Consider the following 12,049-nt stretch of genomic DNA (forward strand, 5'->3'; position numbering starts at 1 on the left):
TCAGCCCACTGGCCCAATTGATCAAGATCCCGTTGCAATCCTAGATAACCTTCTTCATTGTCCACTTTGCCACCAATCTCGGTATCATCTCCAAACTTACTAACCTTGCCGACTAAATTCATATCCAAATCATTAATATAAATGACAAATAACAGTGGACCCAGCACAGATCCCTGAGGCACATCGCTGGTCACAGGCCTCCAATTTGAAAAACAACCCATAGAACCATAGAAGCATAGAAAATTACAGCTCAGAAACAGGCCTTTTGGCCCTTCTTGTCTGTGCCAAACCATTTTTTGCCTAGTCCCACTGACCTGCACTTGGACCATATCCCTCCACGCCCCTCTCATCCATGAACCCGTCCAAGTTTTTCTTAAATGTTAAAAATGACCCTGCATTTACCACTTTATCCGGCAGCTCATTCCACACTCCCACCGTGAAGAAGCCCCCCCTAATATTCCCTTAAAACTTTTCCCCCTTCACCCTTAACCCATGCCCTCTGGTTTTTTTTCCCCTAGCCTCAGCGGAAAAAGCCTGCTTGCATTCACTCTATTTATACCCATCAAAATCTTATATACCTCTATCAAATCTCCCCTCAATCTTCTACGCTCCAGGGAATAAAGTCCCAACCTATTCAATCTCTCTCTGTAACTCAGCTTCTCAAGTCCCGGCAACATCCTTGTGAACCTTCTCTGCACTCTTTCAATCTTATTTACATCCTTCCTGTAACTAGGTGACCAAAACTGTACACAATACTCCAAATTCGGCCTCACCAATGCCTTATATAACCTTACCATAACACTCCCAACTTTTATACTCGATACTCCGATTTATAAAGGCCAATGTACCAAAGGCACTCTTTACGACCCTATCCACCTGTGACGTCACTTTTAGGGAATTCTGTACCTGTATTCCCAGATCCCTCTGTTCAACTGCACTCTTCAGAGTCCTACCATTTACCCTGTACGTTCTACTTTGGTTTGTCCTTCCAAAGTGCAATATCTCACACTTGTCTGCGTTCCATTTGCCATTTGTCAGCCCATTTTTCTAGTTGGTCCAAATCCCCCTGCCCTCTACAACCTCTTCTGTCAAGAAGCCAATTTTGTATCCATTTAGCTACCTCACACTGGACCCTGTGAGATTTAACCTTATCCAACAACCTACCATGCGGTACCTTGTCAAAGGCCTTGCTAAAGTCCATGTAGACAACATCAACTGCACTGCCCTCATCTACCTTCTACATTACCCTTTCAAAAAACTCAAATCAAATTTGTGAGACATGATTTTCCACTCACAAAGCCATGCTGACTGTCCCTAATCAGTCTTTGCGTCTCTAAATGCCTGTAGATCCTGTCTCTCAGAATACCTCCAACAACTTACCCACTCCAGATGGCTCACCGGCCTGTAGTTCCCAGGCTTTTCCTTGCAGCCCTTCTTAAATAAACATTAACTTCTTCCGATTCATTTCTTCCTGTCCAGAGCGCTATGGTCAGTTTGCTTATCCATCCTGCATCCACCACCCATTCTGCCTGCAAGCACCTCAAGCCTGTTGAGCAATAATTCGCAGTCATAATCTCCTATCCCTCACCACTGAATGAGAAGACTCTGTCCTTAGGTGTGTGACTGCCTCCTGGTACAGAGTCTCCCGATAACTTTTCCCCTCCCTGATGCATCGCCATGTCCGCAGTTTGGCCTCCAGCTCAATGGCTGGAATTTTCCCATCCCATCTGCCACGGTAATCACAGCAGGTAGGACACGGACCATGCAAAGGTCCATTGACCTCGGGTGGTATTTTACGGCTTTGGGCCGAGCACGGCCGGGAAATCCCGCCCAAAGACTCGGAGCCAAATATCCTCAAGCTGTAGACCTGTTTGCCCTGGATCGCCCACATGCTGCAGGAACAACACAGGGATCAACACATGCTGCAGGAACAACACAGGGATCAACACATGCTGCAGGAACAACACGGATCTCCCACATGCTGCAGGAACAACGCAGGGATCAACACATGCTGCAGGAACAACACAGGGATCAACACATGCTGCAGGAACAACACAGGGATCGCCCACATGCTGCAGGAACAACACGGATCTCCCACATGCTGCAGGAACAACACGGATCTCCCACATGCTGCAGGAACAACACGGATCTCCCACATGCTGCAGGAACAACACAGGGATCAACACATGCTGCAGGAACAACATGGATCTCCCACATGCTGCAGGAACAACACAGGGATCAACACATGCTGCAGGAACAACACAGGGATCGCCCACATGCTGCAGGAACAACACGGATCTCCCACATGCTGCAGGAACAACACGGATCTCCCACATGCTGCAGGAACAACATGGATCTCCCACATGCTGCAGGAACAACGCAGGGATCGCCCACATGCTGCAGGAACAACGCAGGGATCAACACATGCTGCTGGAACAACACAGCGATCACCCACATGCTGCTGGAACAACACAGCGATCACCCACATGCTGCAGGAACAACGCAGGGATCAACACATGCTGCTGGAACAACACAGGGATCACCCACATGCTGCAGGAACAACGCAGGGATCAACACATGCTGCAGGAACAACACAGGGATCGCCCACATGCTGCAGGAACAACACAGGGATCTCCCACATGCTGCAGGAACAACACAGGGATCACCCACATGCTGCAGGAACAACGCAGGGATCAACACATGCTGCAGGAACAACACAGGGATCGCCCACATGCTGCAGGAACAACACAGGGATCGCCCACATGCTGCAGGAACAACACAGGGATCTCCCACATGCTGCAGGAACAACACAGGGATCTCCCACATGCTGCAGGAACAACGCAGGGATCGCCCACATGCTGCAGGAACAACACAGGGATCAACACATGCTGCAGGAACAACACGGATCTCCCACATGCTGCAGGAACAACACAGGGATCGCCCACATGCTGCAGGAACAACACAGCGATCGCCCACATGCTGCAGGAACAACACAGGGATCGCCCACATGCTGCAGGAACAACACAGGGATCGCCCACATGCTGCAGGAACAACACAGGGATCTCCCACATGCTGCTGGAACAACACGGATCTCCCACATGCTGCAGGAACAACACGGATCTCCCACATGCTGCAGGAACAACACAGCGATCGCCCACATGCTGCAGGAACAACACAGGGATCGCCCACATGCTGCAGGAACAACACAGCGATCGCCCACATGCTGCAGGAACAACACAGGGATCGCCCACATGCTGCAGGAACAACACAGCGATCGCCCACATGCTGCAGGAACAACACAGGGATCGCCCACATGCTGCAGGAACAACACGGATCTCCCACATGCTGCAGGAACAACACGGATCTCCCACATGCTGCAGGAACAACACAGCGATCGCCCACATGCTGCAGGAACAACACAGGGATCGCCTACATGCTGCAGGAACAACACAGGGATCACCCACATGCTGCAGGAACAACACAGGGATCACCCACATGCTGCAGGAACAACACAGCGATCGCCCACATGCTGCAGGAACAACACAGGGATCACCCACATGCTGCAGGAACAACACAGGGATCGCCCACATGCTGCAGGAACAACACAGGGATCACCCACATGCTGCAGGAACAACACAGCGATCACCCACATGCTGCAGGAACAACACAGGGATCTCCCACATGCTGCAGGAACAACACAGGGATCTCCCACATGCTGCAGGAACAACACAGGGATCGCCCACATGCTGCAGGAACAACACAGGGATCTCCCACATGCTGCAGGAACAACACAGGGATCGCCCACATGCTGCTGGAACAACACAGCGATCGCCCACATGCTGCAGGAACAACACAGGGATCGCCCACATGCTGCAGGAACAACACAGCGATCACCCACATGCTGCAGGAACAACGCAGGGATCGCCCACATGCTGCAGGAACAACACAGCGATCACCCACATGCTGCAGGAACAACACAGGGATCGCCCACATGCTGCAGGAACAACACAGGGATCACCCACATGCTGCAGGAACAACACAGGGATCACCTACATGCTGCAGGAACAACGCAGGGATCGCCCACATGCTGCAGGAACAACACAGGGATCACCCACATGCTGCAGGAACAACACAGCGATCGCCCACATGCTGCAGGAACAACACAGCGATCACCCACATGCTGCAGGAACAACACAGCGATCACCCACATGCTGCAGGAACAACACAGGGATCACCCACATGCTGCAGGAACAACACAGGGATCGCCCACATGCTGCTGGAACAACACAGCGATCGCCCACATGCTGCAGGAACAACACAGGGATCACCCACATGCTGCAGGAACAACACAGGGGTCGCCCACATGCTGCAGGAACAACACAGCGATCACCCACATGCTGCTGGAACAACACAGCGATCGCCCACATGCTGCAGGAACAACACAGGGATCGCCCACATGCTGCAGGAACAACACAGGGATCGCCCACATGCTGCAGGAACAACACAGGGATCGCCCACATGCTGCAGGAACAACACAGCGATCGCCCACATGCTGCAGGAACAACACAGCGATCGCCCACATGCTGCAGGAACAACACAGCGATCGCCCACATGCTGCAGGAACAACACAGCGATCGCCCACATGCTGCAGGAACAACACAGCGATCGCCCACATGCTGCAGGAACAACACAGGGATCACCCACATGCTGCTGGAACAACACAGCGATCACCCACATGCTGCAGGAACAACACAGGGATCACCCACATGCTGCAGGCACAACACAGCGATCGCCTACATGCTGCAGGAACAACGCAGGGATCGCCCACATGCTGCAGGAACGACACAGCGATCACCCACATGCTGCAGGAACAACGCAGGGATCGCCCACATGCTGCAGGAACAACACAGGGATCACCCACATGCTGCAGGAACAACACAGGGATCACCCACATGCTGCAGGAACAACACAGCGATCGCCCACATGCTGCAGGAACAACACAGCGATCGCCCACATGCTGCAGGAACAACACAGCGCTCGCCCACATGCTGCAGGAACAACACAGCGCTCGCCTACATGCTGCAGGAACAACACAGCGATCGCCCACATGCTGCAGGAACAACACAGCGATCGCCCACATGCTGCAGGAACAACACAGCGATCGCCTACATGCTGCAGGAACAACACAGCGATCGCCCACATGCTGCAGGAACAACACAGCGATCGCCCACATGCTGCAGGAACAACACAGCGATCGCCCACATGCTGCGGGAACAACACAGCGATCGCCCACATGCTGCAGGAACAACACAGCGATCGCCCACATGCTGCAGGAACAACACAGCGATCGCCCACATGCTGCAGGAACAACACAGCGATCGCCCACATGCTGCAGGAACAACACAGCGATCACCCACATGCTGCAGGAACAACACAGATCTCCCACATGCTGCAGGAACAACACAGGGATCACCCACATGCTGCAGGAACAACACAGGGATCACCTACATGCTGCAGGAACAACGCAGGGATCGCCCACATGCTGCAGGAACAACACAGGGATCACCCACATGCTGCAGGAACAACACAGCGATCACCCACATGCTGCAGGAACAACACAGCAATCGCCCACATGCTGCAGGAACAACACAGGGATCACCCACATGCTGCAGGAACAACACAGGGATCACCCACATGCTGCTGGAACAACACAGATCTCCCACATGCTGCAGGAACAACACAGGGATCACCCACATGCTGCAGGAACAACACAGGGATCACCTACATGCTGCAGGAACAACGCAGGGATCGCCCACATGCTGCAGGAACAACACAGGGATCACCCACATGCTGCAGGAACAACACAGCGATCACCCACATGCTGCAGGAACAACACAGCAATCGCCCACATGCTGCAGGAACAACACAGGGATCACCCACATGCTGCAGGAACAACACAGGGATCACCCACATGCTGCTGGAACAACACAGCAATCGCCCACATGCTGCAGGAACAACACAGGGATCACCCACATGCTGCAGGAACAACACAGCGCTCGCCTACATGCTGCAGGAACAACACAGGGATCACCCACATGCTGCAGGAACAACACAGCGATCGCCCACATGCTGCAGGAACAACGCAGGGATCGCCCACATTTCCAAAATTCTTTGGACTCTGGACTTGTTCCTACAAATTGGAGGGTAGCTAATGTAAGCCCAAAAAGGGAGGTAGAGAGAAAACAAAGAAAATTACAGCTCAGGAACAGGCCCATCGGCCGTCCAAGCCTGCCCACCGACCATGCTGCCCGACTGAACTAAAACCCCCTACCCTTCCGGGGACCATATCACTCTATTCCCATCCTATTCATGTACTTGTCAAGACGCCCCTTAAAAGCCACTACCGTGTCGGCTTCCACTACCTCCCCCGGCAACGAGTTCCAGGCAGGCACCCACTACTCTCTATGTAAACAATCTGCCTCGTAGTGGTCCATTTTGGCAGGTCGAATGGGATGAAGGAGTACAATATAAAGGGAAAGACTCTTAGTACAGTAGAGGATCAGAAGGACCTTGGGGTCAGGGTCCATAGGACTCTAAAATCGGCCTCGCAGGTGGAGGAGGTGGTTAAGAAGGCGTATGGTGTGCTGGCCTTTATCAATCGAGGGATTGAGTTTAGGAGTCCGGGGATAATGATGCAGCTATACAAGACCCTCGTCAGACCCCACTTGAAGTACTGTGCTCAGTTCTGGTCGCCTCATTACAGGAAGGATGTGGAAAAGATTGAAAGGGTGCAGAGGAGATTTACAAGGATGTTGCCTGGATTGAGTGGCATGCCTTATGAGGATAGGCTGAGGGAGCTCGGTCTTTTCTCCTTGGAGAGACGTAGGATGAGAGGAGACCTAATAGAGGTATATAAGATGTTGAGAGGCATAGATCGGGTGGACTCTCAGAGGCTTTTTCCCAGGGTGGAAATGGCTGCTACGAGAGGGCACAGGTTTAAGGTGCTGGGGGTAGGTACAGGGGAAATGTTAGGGGGAAGTTTTTCACACAGAGGGTGGTGGGCGAGTGGAATCGGCTGCCGTCAGTGGTGGTGGAGGCAAACTCAATAGGGTCTTTTAAGAGACTCCTGGATGAGTACATGGGGCTTAATAGGATGGAGGGTAATAGGTAGGCCTAAATGGTAGGGATATGTTCGGCACAATTTGTGGGGCCAAAGGGCCTGTTTTGTGCTGTAGTTTTCTATGTTTCTATGTTTCTGTGTTTCTATGTTTCTATCTCTTTTAAACCTTGCCCCTAGCACCTTAAACCTATGTCCCCTAGTAATTGACTCTTCCACCCTGGGAAAAAGCTTCTATCCACTCTGTCCATGCCCCTCATAATCTTGTAGACTTCTGTCAGGTCGCCCTTCAACCTCCGTCACTCCAGTGAGAACAAATCAAGTTTCTCCAACCTCTCCTCATAGCTAATGCCCTCCATACCAGGCAACATCCTGGTAAATCTTTTCTGTACCCTCTCCAAAGCCTCCACATCCTTCTGGTAGTGTGGCGACCAGAATTGAAGACTATATTCCAAGTGTGGCCTAACTAAGGTTTTATAAAACTGCAACATGACTTGTCAATTTTTAAACTCAATGCCCGGCCGATGAAAGCAAGCATGCCGTATGCCTTCTTGACTTCCTTCTCCACCTGCATTGCCACTTTCAGTGACCTGTGTACCTGTACACCCAGATCCCTTTGCCTATCAATACTCTTAAGGGTTCTGCCATTTACTGTATATTTCCTATCTGTATTAGACCTTCCAAAATGCATTACCTCACATTTGTCCGGATTAAACTCCATCTGCCATCTCTCCACCCAAATCTCCAACTGATCTATATCCTGCTGTATCCTCTGATGGTCCTCATCGCTATCCGCAAATCCACCAACCTTTGTGTCGTCCGCAAACTTACGAATCAATCTAGTTACATTTTTCTCGAAATCATTTATATATATTACAAACAGTAAAGGTCCCAGCCCTGATCCCTGAGCAACGTCACTTGTCACAGCCCTCCATTCAGAAATGCACCCTTCCACTGCTACCCTCTGTCTTCTTTGACCGAGCCAGTTTTGTATCCGCTTTGCCAGCTCACCTCTGATTCCATGCGACTTCACCTTCTGCACCAGTCTGCCATGAGGGACCTTGTCTAAGGCCTGCAGGAATAACACAGGGATTACCCAGATGCTGCAGGAATAACACAGCACCTGCCCTCCCTACTCGATTCTGTGTTAAATTTTAATTAATTTGCAGTTGATAAATACTGCTACTCCCAATAACGTTTACCATGGCTAGTAAACCTTACCACAATTGGCTTGCCCAAAGGAAGCAGAGAGTGGGTATTGATGGGTCTTTTTCTGAATGGAGGTTGGTCACCAGTGGTGTGCCCCAGGGATCCGTTCTGGGACTCTTGCTGTTTGTCATTTTCATAAATGACCTGGATGAGGAAGTGGAGGGATGGGTTGGTAAGTTTGCCGATGACACGAAGGTTGGTGGGGTTGTGGATAGTCTGGAGGGATGTCAGAAGTTACAGAGGGACATAGATAGGATGCAAGACTGGGCGGAGAAGTGGCAGATGGACTTCAACCCAGATCAACGCGTAGTGGTCCATTTTGGCAGGTCAAATGGGATGAAGGAGTACAATATTAAGGGAAAGACTCTTCGTACTGTAGAGGATCAGAAGGACCTTGGGGTCCGGGTCCATAGGACTCTGAAATCGGCCCCGCGGGTGGAGGAGGTGGTTAAGAAGGCATATGGTGTGCTGGCCTTTATCAATCGAGGGATTGAGTTTAGGAGTCCGGGGATAATGATGCAGCTATACAAGACCCTCGTCAGACCCCACTTGGAGTACTGTGCTCAGTTCTGGTCGCCTCATTACAGGAAGGATGTGGAAAAGATTGAAAGGGTGCAGAGGAGATTTACAAGGATGTTGCCTGGATTGAGTGGCATGCCTTATGGGGATAGGCTGAGGGAGCTCGGTCTTTTCTCCTTGGAGAAACGTCGGATGAGAGGAGACCTAATAGAGGTATATAAGATGTTGAGAGGCATAGATCGGGTGGACTCTCAGAGGCTTTTTCCCAGGGTGGAAATGGCTGCTACGAGAGGACACAGGTTTAAGGTGCTGGGGGGTAGGTACAGGGGAAATGTTAGGGGGAAGTTTTTCACACAGAGGGTGGTGGGCGAGTGGAATCGGCTGCTGTCAGTGGTGGTGGAGGCAAACTCAATAGGGTCTTTTAAGAGACTCCTGGATGAGTACATGGGACTTAATAGGATGGAGGGTTATAGGTAGGCCTAGAAGGTAGGGATATGTTCGGCACAACTTGTGGGGCCAAAGGGCCTGTTTTGTGCTGTAGTTTTTCTCTGTTTCTATGTTTCTCACTAATAAAATCTTACAATTACCAATAAATTACATGCGATTTGAAGATAAACAAGCAAAATTATCACCAACTAATCACTGTCCCGGTTTCCATGGTGACTGCTCCAGAGCCGCAGATGGGGTTGGCTCAGACAGCTCTTCTGGAGGGTGGTTACTGTCTCCGGGAGCTCTTTTCACCCATTCTTCTCGATAATTACTGTCTTTGCGCCCCATTTTCACCAACCATTTGTGGGATATGAATGTCTCTGGCTAGGCCAGCGTTTTATTGCCCTTCTCTATGTGCCCTTGAGAAGGTGGTGGTGAACTGCCTTGAACTGCTGCAGTCCTTGAGCTGCAGGTGCATCCACAGTGCTGTTAGGGGGGAGTTCCAGGATTTTGATCCAGTGACAGTGAAGAAATGGCGATATATTATTAAGCTAGGTTGATGAGTGGCTTGGAGGGGAACCTGCAGGTGCTCCCATGTGTCTGCTAGCCTTGTCCTTCTAAGTGGTAGCGGTTGTGGGTTTGGAAGATGCTTGCGAATGAGCGAATTGCTGCAGTGCATCTAGTATATTGCACACTCTGCTACCATTGTGTGTTGGTGGTGGAGGGATTGAATGTTTGTAGTGGTCTGCTTTGTCTTGGATGGTCAGTAGGCGAGTTACTTGGTGCTGAATTCCCAACCTCTGACCTGCTGTTCTCGCCACAATATTTGTTTGGCTTCTGGTAATTTCCAGGATGCTGATGGTGGGGAATTCAGCAATGATAATACCATTGAATATCAAGAGGAGATGCAGTCGAGGCTTACTACAACAGTACACAGGATGAGATATTTCTGTTACATGGAGAGACTGGAGAAGCTGGGATTGTTCTCCTTAGAACAGAGAGTGTTCAGAGGGAGATTTAATCGAGAAACATTAAAGACTTTGTGGGAGTAAATAAGGAGAAACTGTTTTAGGTGACTGCAGGGTTGGTAATGAGAAGGACACAGATTTAAGATGATAGGCAATACAAACAGAACCAATCTGTTTTTTTCCAAAAAGCATTTTAAGTAGATTTGGAATGACTTATAGATAGAGTGAAGAGGATTGAATGATGTCTCAGAGGCAGAAACGACGTGTTGTTACCCATTAATGCCCAATCTTTCTCCATATCAGCACCAACACATTGCACAGCAAACACAGACATGTCATTTCCAGGAATACCCTCACATTTCTGCACACGTTCGCCTTGTTTACCGGATCTTTATAAATTCCATTACTGTTTTACAATCGTGTGGTCATTTGCTTAAAAATCCAACAATCCTATTCAGATGTGTGTACAAAATACAAGGCGATTATTACACTACCAATCTTTTTTTAGATCACAAACCAGATCTCAAGAGAGTGGATCGACAGGTTTGTTCACATATTCTTGGACTAAGATGACTCCTGTTGGTTGGAAGAAGTGATTATGACTCAGCGAGCATTCAGACACAGTCAGGGAAGATCACATTATCTCTTCCTGAGAGTATTTTAAAACAACAATTGGACTACTGCTTCTCCTGGATAAATATTGTGCCTTACTCATGGTGAATGGAGCCAATTGAAAAATGAGAGCCAATAGAGGTGAGTGACCTATTCCTATTTTAAATAATCGATTGTACTTTTCCTGTTCAATCTATTTCAATACAACACTATTGCCTTGCTGTGTAACCAAAAGGTTGCATTGCTGTTTACATCACACAGTGCATTGCTGTGTTCATCCTGACAATGTTAGAAATATAGATCCCTTTCGGAGTAAATCAGGAAAAGCTTTAGAGTGAGTTGAGAGCATGTGGTGCTCCTTGAAACTTGTACTGAAGTGCTGAGTTTCCCCCAGTGGGGTTGTGGCTTCTGGACAGGAAGTGGATCCAGAAGGGATGATTGGAAACTGGTGTTTGAACTGAACTATGCTACAGCACTAGAACAGTTTTAATTCCAGGACATTTTCAGTTTCCTGATGCGGTATTCCACCGATTGGAACATGGATGCAGAGAATTGACCTCCATCTCCTCAGTTGGAGAGATCATAGAAATATAGAAACATAGAAAAACTACAGCACAAAACAGGCCCTTCGGCCCCATAAGTTGTGCCGAACATATCCCTACCTTTTAGGCCTACCTATAAGGGCGGCACGGTAGCACAGTGGTTAGCACTGCTGCTTCACAGCTCCAGGGTCCCGGGTTCGATTCCCGGCTCGGGTCACTGTCTGTGTGGAGGTTGCACATTCTCCTCGTGTCTGCGTGGGTTTACTCCGGGTGCTCCGGTTTCCTCCCACAGTCCAAAGATGTGCGGGTTAGGTTGATTGGCCAGGTTAAAAATTGCCCCTTAGAGTCCTGGGATGCGTAGGTTAGAGGGATTAGCGGGTAAATATGTGGGGGTAGGGCCTGGGTGGGATTGTGGTCGGTGCAGACTCGATGGGCCGAATGGCCTCCTTCTGCACTGTAGGGTTTCTATGATTCTATAACCCTCCATCCTATTAAGTCCCATGTACTCATCCAGGAGTCTCTTAAAAGACCCGATTGAGTTTGCCTCCACCACCACTGACGGCAGCCGATTCCACTCGCCCACCACCCTCTGTGATAAACTTCCCCCTAACATTCCCCCAAAAACGGTTGATGAAGGAAGGGCCATGGATGTC

At 49.9% G+C, this 12,049-nt stretch overlaps 1 protein-coding gene across 26 annotated transcripts in view; it reads left to right on the plus strand.

The window, feature by feature from the left end:
- The window catches only part of LOC144491780 (6-phosphofructo-2-kinase/fructose-2,6-bisphosphatase 4), a 275,487-nt gene that overhangs the window by 57,994 nt on the left and 205,444 nt on the right, over positions 1-12,049 (plus strand). For 19 of the 26 annotated variants that reach the window (XM_078210073.1, XM_078210066.1, XM_078210050.1 and 16 more), the window contains one exon: positions 10,751-10,995. The exons of the other annotated variants lie outside the window; for them this stretch is intronic. In XM_078210073.1, coding sequence (XP_078066199.1) covers positions 10,980-10,995 — 16 coding nt within the window. In that variant the 5' untranslated portion in view covers positions 10,751-10,979. The remainder of the gene's footprint in view (positions 1-10,750; positions 10,996-12,049) is intronic. 26 annotated transcript variants of the gene reach the window in all.

The sequence above is a fragment of the Mustelus asterias genome, chromosome 3 (genome assembly GCF_964213995.1).
Source record: "Mustelus asterias chromosome 3, sMusAst1.hap1.1, whole genome shotgun sequence".
Taxonomy (NCBI): domain Eukaryota; kingdom Metazoa; phylum Chordata; class Chondrichthyes; order Carcharhiniformes; family Triakidae; genus Mustelus; species Mustelus asterias.